This window comes from Phlebotomus papatasi, chromosome 3 (assembly GCF_024763615.1).
Source record: "Phlebotomus papatasi isolate M1 chromosome 3, Ppap_2.1, whole genome shotgun sequence".
In the NCBI taxonomy this organism is placed as follows: Eukaryota; Metazoa; Arthropoda; class Insecta; order Diptera; family Psychodidae; genus Phlebotomus; species Phlebotomus papatasi.
In genome coordinates this window covers 29,114,192-29,131,751 of record NC_077224.1, presented here as the reverse complement: position 1 = coordinate 29,131,751, position 17,560 = coordinate 29,114,192, and the positions used below count along the sequence as shown (strand labels likewise).

General features: G+C 32.2%; 1 protein-coding gene across 1 annotated transcript in view; it reads left to right on the top strand.

Annotated features, from left to right (window-relative positions):
• The window catches only part of LOC129807475 (uncharacterized), a 43,874-nt gene extending 29,411 nt beyond the window's left edge, over positions 1-14,463 (top strand). Inside the window, exons 8-11 of the mRNA XM_055856767.1 lie at positions 290-1,282; positions 6,377-6,541; positions 13,502-13,603; positions 13,942-14,463. Coding sequence (XP_055712742.1) covers positions 290-1,282; positions 6,377-6,541; positions 13,502-13,603; positions 13,942-14,302 — 1,621 coding nt within the window. The 3' untranslated portion in view covers positions 14,303-14,463. The remainder of the gene's footprint in view (positions 1-289; positions 1,283-6,376; positions 6,542-13,501; positions 13,604-13,941) is intronic.
• The last annotated feature ends 3,097 nt before the right edge of the window (positions 14,464-17,560 follow it).

Below are 17,560 nucleotides of genomic sequence, written 5' to 3'. Positions count from 1 at the left end.
TAAGCATTTTAAAAATGTGATGTGAATATTAATTAGTCAAGTGAACTAAAATTATATAATTATTATGAAGGAGAGAAAGTATCGATGTTAAATTATTTTATATAGTAATAAACATTTGCAATAAAAAAAAAATTAAATAATCTAAAAACATACTCCAAGAGCGCGCATAGAAATAGGCACTTAAAGTATTTCAATAAGATTTCACATGGGATTATTAAAAAGCTTTGATGCTCTTTCAAAGGATATTTGAGAAACAAATATCAATTTTATAATCCCATAATTTATCCAGATACGACGGCTCTAAGGGATGGCTTTGGAGCGACACAAATTGCAATACACCACTTAATTTCATCTGTCAGCATCAACCTAAAGCTTGTGGTAGACCAGAACAGCCTCCCAACTCTACAATGCTGGCAGTTAGAGGCTATGATGTTGGGGCTACTGTTGAGTATGCATGTGATGAGGGACATTTACTCGTGGGCCCAGCGAGTCGTACATGCCTGGAAACTGGCTTCTACAACGAATTTCCACCAGTTTGTAAATATATTGAGTGTGGACTGCCCGCTTCCATAGCTCATGGAGCTTACGAGCTTATCAATGGCACTGTTGGATACCTCAGTACAGTTGTGTATCAATGTGCTGAGGGCTTTGAGCTAGTCGGTAGATCTGTCCTAACTTGCGATATCGATGAACGCTGGAATGGACCTCCACCGCGATGTGAACGCATTGAATGTGATGTTCTGCCAGCTACTCACCAAAATGCCAAGTTCGTCGCTCTCAATGGTACCTTCTATGGATCCAAGGCAGATGTTGTCTGTCCAAGAGGATATCGTGTGGAAGGAGTTAAACAGCTAACATGCCTGTCCAATGGACAATGGAGTCACCCATTGCCATCTTGTGTTCGCGAAGAGGTAATTATAACTACATTGCCACCAACTACAAATTATCGCACGAGACAACCATCAAGTTCAAGACGACCATCGCGACCCTCGTCACGCTTTACGAGTACTGTGGCTCCTCCAACAGCCACACCCGCTGTCACCATAATCACGGAACGCATACAAGAAGAGGACAATGAAATAGCAGTGCCTGGAACTGTAAGGGAAGAAACCATACCCAGGCGAACTATTCGTCCAAACAATGGCCATGCAGCTCCCGAAACTACCCCACCAGCTCCACCGAAAGTTATCCCGTTGGATATATCAACGACAAAGAATCCTCAACTCATCATCAATGCGGCCCATCCACAAGATAATCAAATTGCCGGCAGTGTAAATATCAGGTGAGAATCTTTGCCTCTTTGCATATTTTAACCTTCGACCACTCTTTTCTCGAGATAAACAATACGGATGTGAAATTGGAGAACGTGAAGTTTGTAATATTCAAATAATTTTCAAGTGTTTGCGTTTCCTAATTTTTCAAAAATATGGTGAATCAACATATTTTATGTCAAATAATAAAGCCAAAAAAAATTTTAGGTCATGACAGCTTCAAACTTAAGATTAATAAATGCTTTTTGTGTTTATTTAGTTTTTAATGTGAGAAAAGCTTCTTGATAATTTTTTTTTTTTAATTTAAAACATACAATCATCAAAATTGTACATTTTTTCAAACTATGAAGAGCTATCCATAATAATATGAAGTCACTATAAAATTTGCAATTGGGAAAAAGTACTTTAAGTATTAAAATACAGCGAAAAGTGCAAATTTTGAGAAGAAACTTTTTTTTCCAAGACAAATTTTAAGATAAAAATTTGTCTAAAAATTTCTAGAGGATACCTTTCTCGATTTGCTGTGTAATAATATTATCGAACAAAATGAAAAACATTTATTGATATTTTATGATGCTTGAAATTTTTTAAGGCATAAAAAGACTGAAATATTTTTATTGAAAAATAGTGAACAAATAGTAAAATAAATGAATTTAAACGTTTTTTATGGATAAATGTTGTATGATTATCTAAAAAATAATAATTTTTAGGAAAAAACGTTTATAATTTTTATAAATAGACGTTAATGAAGCTCAAGGCGTTTCAATTAGACTGATTTTAAACTAATATATCGCAGGCTAGGTATGAAAACGTCGTCTTCTTGTATAATTTTAATGTCCTTTGAAATACATTGGTCATCTTCTGGTTTTATTTCGCGATCTGGGGCATTAAATGACGAGTTAGGGAATTCATCATCACTGTGAAGTCTGCTTCTTTATCAATTTCGCTTAATTCGCAGAAATCGACCATTTTACTCATTCTGGACAGTCGTCGTGTAATCTCAATCGTTTTCCATGATTAATATATTGCAAAATAATAATATATTTTACTAGAAGAACCAAAACAATTAAATAACAAAATCGGTAATTTTTGAAAATTTTACCCTTGAACCGATAAGACCGCCCACAGGCGGTCTTCCTTTTTTTCTTCTAAAACTCATACTTTTAGTTTTTTCACACTTATGAATTGAAATATACAAACTAGAATAGCATATCTTTCAGAAAATAACACTCTTACTACAGTTAGATTACTTTAAATTAAAACAATCTTTTTTGCACTTGAAAACGAAAAATGTCGCGTACGACATTTTGTTGTTTTTTCTCTGACCTGTCACAAAACTGAAGATGGTAAGCAAACGAAAGGTCAAATTGAGTTCAGCTTCAGAAAATAAGTTAGTAAGACTATAACTGAGGACACTGTAGATATTTCAAGTTCAAATAAGTAATATTATCGCTGTAAATGCGTTTTATAGAATGACCGCCCTGAGGCGGTCTTACCTGTTAGAGGGTTAAAGCTTGATGATTTTTACGTATTTTGGTGGTATAGTCCTAATAGTATATTATTTATTAATAGAAAGATTTTGCGAAATTTCGCAGATTTTATAGCTGTATTTAGTAAAAAGCAAAAAAAATTAAAACTTTTTCTGTGTGATTTCAAATGACCGATTTTTCGGGTTTCTTGGTATCTCCTGCTGAGCATATCTCCCGAAGAAGCTTATTGTCCATTATGTCTATGTTTCTGAGTTAGTTTAAGATGAAAGTCCTTAACCCTTTAACAACGAGACAGTTTTCGCGAACCGAAAATCAGCAAATGAAACCGAAAAACAAAATTAGTAACAGGTTTTACATTTAGCTTTAGAAAATCCAGCAGAGTCTGATTCGGTGTATTTTTTACCTCTATGAGCGATAGGATAAAGAATAGCCCAAAAATTTAAGTAAATTTTCTAACAATACCATTGAATGATAATTTTCACTTTAATGAAAAATATTATGTTTGAGTATTGTAGTTTCTTTTTCCAAAACGGTTTTGCATAAAAAAATTAAAAGCATAAAAAATAATTAAAATTAATTTTCATTATGAGAATTTAAAAATTCGTCATTTTTTAGCTTAAAAATTTACTACTATATAGCCTAGTATAATACCCTAGATTCCTTCAACCTTCTACTTTGCAATTACACACAAGGTAACATAAGAAAAAAATAACTTTAGGTAGTCAGGAAAAATTATTTTCTTTATGAGACACCGGTGTTCCAATCGTCCTTAAAGGGTTAAGAAAAACGTGTATTTTATAAAATTTACGTTATTTCAATAAACGATACCTTGTAGGGTAAGTGTGCCAAATTTCGGCATAGTTGCATGCAAGCGCCAAAGTCTCAAATTTGTGAATTTTTTTTACTCCTTCTTCTTAAGGAGTGTTGCTTGAAACCTTGTAGACAGTTTATCGTCTTCATTTTCTCTAAAATCATTCTTAATGCATTTTAAAATGAATAAAAATATAGACATAACTTTAGTGCCCTATTTCGGCCACCTTCATTCTCATAGTTTCTTGTTTCTTTCAATATCTTTTTTACATATTTTTGTTTCTCGAAGCTACAGATTTTGTTATTTTTTGCATTGAATAATCTCTAGAGTATGCAAAAACTAAAAATTTATGGAAATCCGAGGAATAAAAAAAGGTGGCCGGAATTGCAAGCTGGTCGGAATTTGGTACACTTACCCTAGGATGTTTGTATAAAATAACAATTTGTAGAGCAGGACTCAAGGGGAATTTTCTTAGAACAAACTATGTTCCTAACTCTTCACTTTCCCTACGATTTTCCAGATTTTCTACTAAAATCCTCAAACGTCCTTCATACATATGAAAAGGATTGCTCATAAGGACGTGTATCCTATACAAAAATATTCTCCTTGGCAAAAGGGCTATGGTCTGTAAAGATTATTAATTATTTCTAGTCATTTCTTAAAGATCTTCAGCTTAGCTCAGAGACTAGACGTGATGGACCATAAGTTTCTTTGGAAGATATGCTCAGGAGACACCAAGGAACCCGAAAATATCGGTCATTTGAATTTTACATTTGCAGTGTTACTTTTCTTTAAATTTATCAAGGAGCAACTCATTCCTATTTGTCTGACAAGGGTTTCTGGATTCTCATGTGTCGCGATGTAAAAAATGGGGTTCTCGGGTTTCACAATACAAAAACAGGGTTCCTCGGGTTTTGCGATGCAAAAACCCCAAAAACCGGGTTTCTCGAGTTTGCAAAAATATTTTCTCGGGTTTCGCGAAGCGTTATAATTACAATTCGTTTACAAAGAAGATACTATAATTTGTAAACCTTTATAGAATTTAAATATTTTGCAAGGCATAAGGTATTCTTTGAGACATTCAACTTTATCATAAAATTGAGCAACTTTCCATGAACCTCATAACACAAATACACAAGTGTACTTTGCGGAATTTAAAAATATCGCATTAATAGCTTCTTGCAAATGTTTGAGCGCAAGTTAAATTTTCTAAAAGATCACGTAATTCAATCTACAGTTGAATCTTTAATGACCCTTCTGAATTATTTATTTCCCAAGAAAAAAAAGATCAAAATCCAACGGTTAGACGTGATTGAAAAGCAAAGTTGAAAACCTATCAGTATTTAATCCTAATTAAGTGTGACTTTCAGTTAAAATCATTTTAAAAGTATTTAGTGAAATTAGTGGCTTATAAGACATAAATTAAAAATCAATTGGATTCTCTGTGATAAATTTATTTCCCTTTTATGATCATATTTCGTGGCTTAAATATGAAATGTTGTTTTCTATCTCTGGTATTCTTTTCATATGAGCCGTTTGAGCCAATGCCCTTTTCTGTGAGAAATATTACAGCGTTTATGAGGAAGCTTTCCTCATTGAATACAGGTCGAAAGTCTTGTGCAATACTTCATTTTTTAAGAAATTCCATTTCCATCTTCCGCTTCTGATTATCACAGGCACTTGACACGCGAGGTGAACTCGGAAGACGTGAATTAACAGCAAATTGGTGCTGGCTGCTTTAATAAAAAAAAAAGATAATTCTTCAGAAATTGCGCGCTTTATAGAAAATTGTTCAATTTAGGCGGTATAGTCGGAATTTAATCATAAAAGTAAAATAGAAAGTAATAAAGCAAATTTGCGAATAAATCTTTTTGAAATATTCTTTATATTAAAATAACTATACCTTGCTTCATTTGTTTATTATCTATCAATTTTGCTGTTATTTTCAAAATTTGGATAGCCAAAACTCAGGTGACATATCATATTTTAAATATAGATTTTTAGATGATGACATTTATATTTAATTTATTGCTTAAATTTGTTCCATCTTTTCCTATTTATTTTGTATTATATTAACCTTACAATACCAACTTCTGCGGTAACAAAAACAATGCTAATACATATAGAATTCTCGAGTTCAAATCAAATAATCTTAAAGTAACAAAAATTCTTGGTTTAGCAAGTGATGCGATCTACGGTTATAGTCTTTGTATTAACGTTTTTAAGGGTTAATGGACGAAGTTTCATGTGACATACATATTTGCCGCTATCACAAAATTTCTTTAATTTGTATTTAGAAGCTGGTTTTATGCCAATAACCCGAATTTTTAGAACAACGATAAACTGATACTTTGAAATTTAGCAAGCACAAATTTTTGTGTAAAATATTAGATTTGCGAATAAAGTGTTCAATTTTATCCACAAATAAGATAGTTTATGAGTTTTTCGTTTGATTACCCATTTTGTGTAAATTTTCTTTATTGCAAATTTTTCTGATGGCAACATTTAAGTGCATTTTCTTTCTCTATTGTGTCTTCATTAATTCACATAATTTACCCATAACTGTTGAGTCACTGAAAAGTGTCTCTATTTAATGGGAATTCCCATTAGGAAAAAAGTCTTTCTTTTTCTTGCGTCTTATAATTAAATAGCGCGTGTCATTAAATAACAATTAAATGACACCATTTGATCATGAAGAGTGCAGATGAATCAATGTCGCGAGCAACTTCAATGGGAGTGTTAGTTTGTTGTGCTAGGCTGGTTTTTTTCCCTAACTTCTTGCTTGTCTTCTTTTTTTTTTGCAGAAATGATCAATCACCCAACGTAAATGTGCCGCTACCTGTGGAGAATGATCAGAGAGAAACACATAGTGCAAAGTTAAATTTGGGAGCAATTGTTGCACTTGGAGCCTTTGGTGGATTTGTCTTCTTGGCGGCCGTTATCACGACAATTGTTATTCTTGTACGGAGGTACGTTCAGTGGCGTCAGACATATCTTATTAGAGACGATAACTTTGTCCATCGCATTAAACTGAGAAATTGAGACACTCTTATACACTATCCTCGACTCTCTCCCATAAATAACTCTGTAGTAATAGATCACAGGCAAAACTTCAACAATTTTAGAACCATTTTTCTCAATTGCCACCTTTTATTTGCATGATTTTTCTGCATGAGGAATTTGTTTAAAAAAATAATAATAAAAACAACAAATACAAAGATTGATGGGATGAGAGTAGCGAGAACAAGCATGAAAAATTTGGGTAGTGTTTTAGAAATAATTCACCTATTTATTTATTCTTCTGTATATTATTTTGTAGAGAGATAATTGTTACTTCATAGCTGTAAATATATTTATTTTATGATCCGTAGAAACAATTTGTGGAATATTTGATTGATTGATTGAGGAACAACATGGAACACAGTAATAACATTTCCTTTTAGTTTTTTTTTTCATTTCTTACACAATATATAAATAGAACTGCCAAATATTCTTTATTTATTTTTTTCTTAACTTCATAAGCACGCAAGTTTATCTACTTTACCATTTATCGATAACAGAAAACGAGCAACTACGAAAAGGATAAAAGTTGCTCTTGAACCAAAAAGAAAAAAATCTCTGGTTTGAAAACAAGATTACCAGCAAAAGTATTTTGAGAGACAAATACAATATGATTTTCTTGGTTTAGTATCACCTGCGAGGGCACAGAGGTTTCGTTGAATTTATCATAATTTTTAACACTGAAAAGGATAAAATTTTTGAACTTTCCATTCCCTCCAAAAGAGTCCCCCCAAATAAAGTCCTTTGTATCTTTTAAGAAGTCCTTTGCAAAAATATCCCAGGAAAACATTTTTGCTTGCTTGTGGAAGCACATTTTGATTTCTTTTAGTTTATTTTGTGCTATGTGAAGAGTGGGTGGAAATCAGAGTTGGAAAATTAATGAAGATAGAATAAACAAGAGATGTTAGCAAAATTTTGTTCAAATCGTATTTTTTTATTGTTGTTTATTGGGTTCGTTATGCCCAACGTACAATAACTTTTATTTGTAAACATGTTTTCAAAATTTTCTATGAGAGTGAAAGAGATGACTAGATCTAGATTTCATTCACTCTCACTGAAATGTCAAAAACATATTTACAAAACAAAAGTTATTGTGCGTTGGACATTATTAATTTATGCCCAACGCACAATAACTTTTGTTTGTAAACATGTTTTCAAAATTTTCTATCAGAGAGAGCGAGATGCCTAGATCTGGATTTCATTCATTCTCTCTGAAATGTCAAAAACATGTTTACAAAACAAAAGTGATTGTGCGTTGGGCATTATACTCATTAATACCTCACAATAACTATTTCTCCGGGAGCTAACGAAAGTCTGCAGGTGTGGTGTTCTCATAGAATTTGATCTGGTTAATTTCACCAATTGTAATGTGGTTAAGATAGAAAATGTTGAATTTTTTTCTTATTCTTGGTTTCATTTTTGAAGAAAAAAATTGTTGTTATTTTTTACAAACTTACTTTCTACCTTTTATTTTAATTTGCTAATTATTTGATTTGACATACTATATTTTCATTTATTTTATTTATATATTTATTTATTTTTATTTACGTATTGTGCATAATATCGAACTTGAACATCTTGAAGTTTAGGTTTTAAAATTTTAAAATAGAACAAAAAATAGAATAGAATATGTAGTCTCATTCTCAATAATTTTTTTATTTTGGTTTATTCACAAAAATAAAATTGATCCATAAGTTTTTTTAAATCTTTAATTCATTTGAAATATTTTTTTCGTGTGTTTTTAACTCTTTAACGACGAGACAGTTTTCGCGAACCGAAAATCAGCAATAAAAATGAAACCGATTTACAAAATCAGTTAAAGGTCTTACATCTAGCCTTAGAAAATCTAATAGAGCCTGATTCGGTGTATTTTTTTATATCTATGAGTGATAGGAACAAAAATAACCCAAAAATTTAAGTAATTTTTCTGACAATACCAACGAATGATAATTTTCACTTTAATGAAAAATATTATGTTTGAGTATTGTAGTTTCTTTTTCCAAAACGGTTTTGCATAAAAAAAATTGGAAGTATAAAAAATAATTAAGATTAATTTTCATTATGAGAATTTAAAAATTCGTCATTTTTTAGCTTTAAAATTTACTATATATAACAAATAGCTGGAGACTTGCAAAAAATATCTTAGATTCTTTTAACCTTCTACTTTGCAATTACGTATAAACATAAGAAAAAATAACTTTAGGTAGTCAGGAAAAATTATTTTCTTTATGGGACACCGATGTTCCAATCGTCTTTAAAGGGTTAAAGAATTTAGCAGGGAGATCATCCAGAATCATATATTAAAGATTCAGATAACATGGACAAATTATACCGGTTTATGCAAACTCAATAATTGTAACAATTTTATCTATATATGTAAATCTTTCAAAATTACATTGTATAAATCAAAAACCAATCTTTACACGCGTGATTTCAATATTTTTACAATTTTTAGTTACCGCCAATTTTCTATCTTTTATTCTTCCAACTCTGATCATTGCAAAATTATTATCAAAGCCTCACATTTATTTGTCCAAGAAAGCCATACAGACACGATGGATATTCGCAAACATAACACATCATCTGCAGACAAGCCAAATGAATCACAATTTAGTAAGACACGCTATAGCATTTTAATGCTCCTATCGAATTAATTGAGCTTCATCCCACCCCCCTAGCACCGATCCACTGAGTGGTCAGCCATCCTCATCCACTAATTGGGGGCGAACGCGAGGCGGAAAGCATCACCGTGATCAAATGCCCTCGCGGTGGTATACAGTGTTAGCATTGCCATTTCCGGATCAGAGACTTGGCAGGCGGGATATTAATACCTTCGGCCGGGGAATTTACACATCGAGAGCTGGATTCTTTAGCAATCCCTCCATTTGATGTTCTCTCTGTTTGTGAATATTGTTTTGCTAATCAAGTACAAAAAAAAATACCGTGCCATAAATATGCACAATGATCTCCCACTTGATCACTAAATTCACCAGAGTCCCTCGCTCCAGTGTAAGCATCTTTTATTTCTTTCTATTGCAAAAAAAAATCACAAGATCAGCACAAGATCATCAACAATCAGCCCTATAGTGCACTAATAGAGATCATTGCATTGCAATATCATTGTCATTGGGTTTGTCTTCTGCATCATCACAATCAGTTGGCGTTTAGATCACATAAAGAGCGGAAAAAGCAAGGTTGTCTTGAGATGGAGATGTGCTCTTTGATTAGTAAAAATAACATTTTAATTGAAGAAAATAGTTATTTCGTTTTGATGAAATTCCAAAGCTGTGACGTGATAACTCACTCCAGTCGTCTGTGATTGATTACATGAAATTACGTCTTTTTTGGTCTTTTTGTCTGCATGAAAAATTTAACATTGTGATTCGTAAAGATTTAATCATTCATTGTGTTTTTTTTTATTAATTTCTTCTCCAAATAATAAATTCAATAATATTTTGACAGTTTTTTTCTCCAAATTAACGTCTCTCAAAAAATGAGTTATTCATCATTTTAACAAATACTTCAAGAGGTCAACTTTATTAAGTATTCCACGGATTCCTCGTGATATTTAACGACATTGGTCTAACAGACACTTATAGTGTTTCCGGGTACAGCTAATTATTTATTTGAATAAAAGTGTAGATGACAAGATGACTCTCACAAAAATATTGATAATTTTTCATATAAAATTATTATAAGGAGAGGTGGGCTTTAGCAATAAAGTATATAAGGAATTTAAATTAAATATGAGATCCTAAGATTTTAATCCTTAAGGCAATCATCAGGGCCTAGTCCCCGGCGAGTGGCCTTCAAAGTTGAAGCCAATTTCTTACTTTCACATACAAATGCGTATGGGAATTTTTCTGCACTTGTGATCGTTATGCTAAATATTTAAAAAGTGAGAAGTTTTTCCATATTATAAGATACCTTTCCGTATAGAGGGATAAATATACTAAATTTTTGTTTAAATAAATTTTTTCCTTGGAGCACTGTGAGCTGAGTCCGAGATCAATTTAGGAATTGGCTTCAAATAGCTCCATATAGGCCAACTTGCCAGGCGCTTGATCAGGGCTAGTGCCAATGCAGCTTCTGTAGGGGAGAGCCTGCATATTTGAGATGCAGTTGGTTATTCTATGACTATTTAAATAAATGTCAAAAAAACACTGATATAGTTATTATAACAAAGTCTATGCTAGTCAGTATACTAAGCGTTATACAAAATTTCAAGATAATTTATCTGAATTTTAGTAATAATGCCTTAATGCCCAAAGAAAAGATAAATGGGCTTTAGACCTAGGGTTTATCTATTTGGCTTAACTTCTTTTATAATTTCCGAAAATTTTGATTATAAGATTGTTTTTAAGGACAATAGTTACACTAGATTTTAAAAAATTACTACAAACTATAATTGTTGTTTAGGAATTTGACATATTCGAGTTCGAGATTAAAAAACTAGTCTGAAGATCGTGTTATACAGACTTTTTTATATCAAGATTAATAAATTCTAATAGGCATTACATTTTAACTTTTTTGATAGTAATTGACTGTCGATTCTGAAAAATTCAAATGATAATTATATTTTTTTTACAAAACCTAATAAAAATATTTATCAATAGTCATATTTTTTGGAAGGATACAATAAATAATTCAATCAAATTCAGAGTACCGTAATTCGTTAAATTTAACAAATTTATTATCGCTACTATCCCTTAATAGCAACCAATTCAGAATTTAATAGGTCATTTGTCCTTAATAATTCAATCCTAAGGTAAATATTTCCAAAAAATCTTGTTTGTTGAATAACTAGAGCAGTTGAGCCATATGGCTAAGTTTGTATAATACGGGCTTCAGACCTAAGACTTAGCCATATGGCTTAACTTCTCTAATATCTTATCAGTCAAGATTTTTTTAAAAAAAATTTTGACCTAGGATTGTCTTATTAAGGGAAAATGACCTATTACATTTTGAAATATCAATAAAATCGGTTACTGTTTAGGGTTTTGAGATCCACGGAACTGGGCTAAACCTCTAGTCTGAAGACGATCTTAAGAGAACCTATAACCACTACTGGTGGTTGATTGGCTCAGTGGATAAAAGTAAGATAATTACTAGAGTTATGTGGTAAATATAAAATAAACAATCATGAACATTCGTGAAATCAACATCATAAGCTTAATTTTTGGAAATGAAATTTTCCGTTTCCTACATTATGATTTAAAAAATCCTTCTTGTTTGGTAAATTTGACAATTGTCTTTACATTTTCAATACAACAAGTAGTGAATACAAGTGGTCGTATTTTGGTGAAATTTTGAAAATTTGAAGTTTCGTGTTTAAATTTCGTCACGCTGTTAGTCCGGCCGTTAGCACGTCGGGCGGATAAACATATATATATATTTATCATACATACATCATATTTGGATATGTTTTATTTAGAGGTTGCCCTAGGCGGACATTTCATCCATATACGAAAATATCGTTGAATTATTCCTAATACATATTTTTCAAGGTCAAGGGTTAAAAAGGCTCTAGAAACCGCATATCTTAATCGAATGGTACCATGTTTGGGATCGTTAGGAGAGGTCTTGGAATTTCTGACAAGTCCGAACTGATTCCAATCGTATATGAACCGGTTCAAAACCGATCACTATTTGTTATCCGAAATTAAATTTTTCTCCAAAGACATTTTGGCCATGTTTTGAGTGATTTAAATCAGTTGTGAACCGGTTAACTTGGGAAGGAATTATCCAGTATGAGAAAGTCTACGAAATTCTTGAACTCACTCTGTTCTTTTTGAATTGAACCAATAAAGAACATGGGAAATGCTGCAAAAGTATTTTTTGGGACGGCGCTTCGCCACCCCTTTTAATTTCATACCTATTTTCTTGTAATTCTATTATAAAGTATTAATATGCCGCAGTAAATAGTCGAACGAATAGCTACAATAAAATCCAAATATTCATTATCCAGTCACTATCAATTGGCATTTTATTAGAAAATTTTATTCTGATAGGGTAAAGTGATATAAGTTGGACATAGTGTTACAAGTTGGACAATTCGCTGGTACAAGTTGGACATGGCTTTTTTCTTGATAAATACAGTACAAAACTTGTTTTTAAGGAGAAGGAGCCAAATTATAAAACTAAAGCGTTAAAAATATACAACTAAAAATGAAGTACTAAATTTATCAAGACAAAAAGCCCTGTCCAATTGTACCATTGATTGTCCAACTTGTACCTCTTTACCCTACTAAAAGGCGTGAGATATTTGTAGAAATGTAATTTAGTGATACCTTCTTCAAACGCTCAGATTAAGTAAATTTTAATGACCAATAACAATAATTTAATGACTAACTTATAATAAAATAACAATAATAATAAAATATTGCATTGCAATTTCAAATATTTTTAATTGGTTGTTTAATGTTGCTGCTAGCTGTTAAGCAATATTTCACTTAAACCACAAACTAATTAAATTAAATTATGAACCTTAGAAATTACCTTAAAGAGAACAACTCATTTGCAGAGAAATGTTGGAAGGCGGTAGTGTTCATACCACGTTCACTGGAATATCAAAATGATCTCTGGGAAGAGAAAAATCGTGATTTTTACCAATCAAGAGCATCTTCATGTTTATTCATTTTTCATTATTATCATAATCACAGAAATTTCTTACTCTTTAATGTTTTTATTCTCACTCAATAAGAAAAATATAGTTATGATTTTCTTATGCTTAGAATGTTAATTGTATGAGTGCAGAATTGATCTTTTTTTTATGTGTTGTAAATAATTAATTAACCTTTTGAGTGAGTTGTCGGTTGATGTTAGAAAATGTTCTTTTTTTCCTGTATTTCCCCCTTTTTCTGCAACAGAAATCGGACCACTCAGCATTACAGGCATCGAGCATCACCTGATTGTAATACAGTCGCTTCCTTTGACTCCTCCAGTTCAGAATCGAGAAATGGCCTCAACAGGTAATTCTTAATTAATTATATCATGCATATTTTCCACAGATACTGTGAATAGTTTCTTGACCCTTAAGACATGTGAATAAATTTTGTTTGGGATTCCCCCTCCCTTCTAATGGACATCAATGAATCCTATGGACGAATGTGGGGCATTTTTTTTTTAAATTTACTCTGGTTTTACCCCGCTGTTTAATCCCAAAACTCCTTTGATAAGGATCTTGTAAAGTCCCCTAAATGATCCACACTTTTTCACTAATTTTGTAAGACGAAGACTTTACCAAGAAAACTGTTTTGTTTTTTTTTGAATATCTTGGCCTGATTGGCTTGTGGTGGTCTTATTGCAGATACTACAGACAAGCCTGGGAGAATCTGCATGAGTCTGCCTCCAAGAATGGCAATCACAGTCCGCTGAGGCGGAAGGAGACACTCGATCAGCAACATATAAGTCGTTCACGAGACAATCTCAGTCGTTCTCGGGATAATCTTGAGCGTGTGACACGAGATCTCGATCGAGCTCGTGACTTTGGTCGAGACAGTCTCGGTCTGCGCGATGGCTCTGAAATGGTGGTGTCTGATGTATGTGTAAAGGGTGAAAAGAAGCGTCATCACCATCATCATCACAAGAGCAGTCATCGTGGAGAATTCCGGGATCCACATCTTGTGGCCAATGGCAGACGCGAACACCGTCACAATGGCGGATACTGACCTACGATGGTTATCACCGTGAGTCTGGATGATGAGTGTAAACAACGCTGCGGACAATGGAGGATTCCCATGTAGCCCCAGACACCATTCCCCCAAAGTGCACAACTCCTTCAGCTCACACAAAGATCAAAATGTCGAATTTTAATATATATATATATATATATATATATATATATATATATATATATATATATATACGTATAATATCCCTGGAACACTGAGGGACTGTTTCCCAGACTTGCATGGTCGATAACCAAATTTGAGAGTTCGAGGCTGATGACTTTTCTTGTTTTGGGCACACTACTGGGGAAAAGAAATCCTCCACATTTCATGCCCCTTCAAGTCTTTCCCCAATGAAACACTCCTTCAGTGTAACTTTGTGTCCCTAAAAGGGACAAAAAATGAAATGTTGTTTTTTTGTCTACTAGGTTTGTGAATTATGAACTTCTTAGCCTTTCTTTGAGAGGATGACGCATTTTTAGAACCATCTTTATTAAAAGAAAAATAATTTGGGTGTGATTTTTGGACTTTGGGAATATTTTATATAATGAGAAATAATTGAGCATTCAAAAAGAGGATTGATTAATAAAAATTATATAGGGTAAGTGTGCCAAATTCCGGCCAGCTTGCAATTTCGGCCACCTTTTTTGTTCCTCGAATTTCCATGAATTTTTAATTTTTTACTCTAGAGATTATACAATGCAAAAGAATAAGAAAAAAAATTAGCTTCGACAAACGAGATGACGTGAAAAAGGCATTGGAAAAATTCCTAAAGGGCAAGGAACTATGAGAGTGAAGGTGGCCGAAATAGGGCACCAAAACTATGTCTATATTTTTATTCATTTTAAAATGTATTATAAGAATGATTTTAGAGTAAATAAAGACGGTAAACTCTTTACAAGGTTCCAAGCAACACTACTTAAGTAAAAGGAATAAAAAAAAATCAATTTCTATTAAAGATATTACATTTCAAACTTGAGACTTTGGCGCTTGCATGCAACTATGCCGAAATTTGGCACACTTACCCTAATTGTCAGAATTTGCGACAAATTTATTGCGATAAATGACATTTGCTAAGTCCTGTCCTGCCTGTCCTGAGTCAGCGTAAAATACAGCCCCTTGTGGCCTAGTTCAAAATTACATTATTTTGGTAAAAATTGAAAAAGGAAATTGAAAAGAGTAATTAAAACGGAAAATATAAATTGTAAAATTCAGAAAATTTGAAATATTTTTGGGAAAGGCAAAATTAAGAATTTATTAAACATCTTGGCATGGTTGATTTGTTTCTGCATCATTTGAGACTCTGGGCACCCGAAGGAAAAATACGGATAGTAAAAAACAATTTTTTGACTATTTAGAATTGGTATAAATTCATTTATATTAAAACTATAAGAATGTCCGAATTTAGGATATTTTTGCAGAAGTCCGATTAAAAACTGAACTAAGAAATATTTCAGTTATTAGATATTTGCTGGATATGTTCCGGTCCGGAAAGAGTTTAAAAGATTTCTAATCACTTATTTTTTTAAATGTTTTTTCCATCTCAAAATATAAAATATTTTAATTAATTTTTTAAAGTATTTACCAACTAATTTGGTTTTTTTATCGATCAATCTGCTAATTTACTGTCCAAAAGTTTTTATTCCGTTTAAAATTTCATTACATTACTTATAAAACCAGTCTATTTTGTACCAAAAAGCTGCTAGGGTAAGTGTGCCAAATTTCGGCATAGTTGCATGCAAGCGTCAAAATCTCAAGTTTGAAATGTAATATTTTAAATACAAATTGATGTTTTTTATTCTTTCTTTTGTAAGAGTGTTGCTTGGAACCTTGGAAAGAGTTTACCGTCTTTATTTACTCTAAAATCATTCTAAATACATTTTAAAATGAATAAAAATATAGACATAGCTTTGGTGCCCTATTTCGGCCACCTTCATTCTCATACTTCCTTGCCCTTTAGGAATTCTTCCAATGCCTTTTTCACGTCATCTCATTTGTCGAAGCTACATTTTTTTGTTATTCTTTTGCACTGTATAATCTCTAGAGTATGTAAAATCTAAAAGTTCATGGAAATTTGAGGAACAAAAAAGGTGGCCGAAATTGCAAGCTGGCCGGAATTTGGCACACTTACCCTACGTAGTTTGACCGATAAATAAAATTAAGAAAAATAATAAAGAAGGACTCCTCGAGGCAGACCTAGGACAAGGTGGCTGAATCAAATTCAGGATCTTGCATGGGAGCGCCTTGGGATCGAACTCGAACATCTTCCTGAAGTGGCGGAGGACCGACAGGCGTGGGCTGTTAACCTTGGTGTCATGGGCCCGCGACCCCAATAGGGATAAGCGGTTGAAAATGAATGAATGAATAAAGAAGGACTTATATAAGTCCAAATAAAAATATTCTCTTATAAATTGCAATATTTCACATCAAAATATCTAAAAAAAAAAAAAAATATGGATCTAGGAAATGTTCCATGCAGACATCGAAATCCGCCCTAGTCTCCTTGAAGAAGAATTTTATAGAAAAAAGGCTGACAAATTCATAGTTTACCGCATCTTTCTCACCTCATCCCACAGACAAATGAGCATCCAAAACATTGAAAAAAAAAATTTGTCGGTAGGAAAGTAAGAAATTGTCCTTTATATAGATAAAATCATTCTTTTTATTATTAAAGAAAGAAATTCTTTTTTTAGTATTATGTTAAATATTTTTAGTTGAGTAGTGCCATTTGGCAAGTGAAATTGAATTGTAACATTTTTTTGTCGTCTAAATTTTTCTTGTATAGTTATTAGGTGACATTTTTTTTTAACAATCTCAACCTGTTTTCTGTCTAAATCTGGATTATGAATGTTTTTCTTTTTTCTCTTTTACTATTTTCCTTCGAAGTTTTTTTTTTTAATTTCACAGTGAATTCGATAAATTTTCTACAAATAGTTATATTATCGTGCACCATCACCATTGCAAAGTGATATGGTTAAATATCAATGTAACTAACGATCCTTTTTAAAATAAATTATTTCGTGTAAAATGTAAATAAAGTGGAAATAAATAAGGACAAAAAGAGAATATCAAATGTAGGAGGATTTTTAAGTGCTGGCGAGCCAAATAACATCTTTTTATGTTTTTTTTTGTTTTGAAATACTGTAGAAATAGGATAAGTTTTAAGATTTATATTAAAAAAAATGTGGATTCGCTTAAAATAAAAATTAACGAAATCCTCATTGATTTGGTCACTAAATACGGAGGAAGATGTTGAAA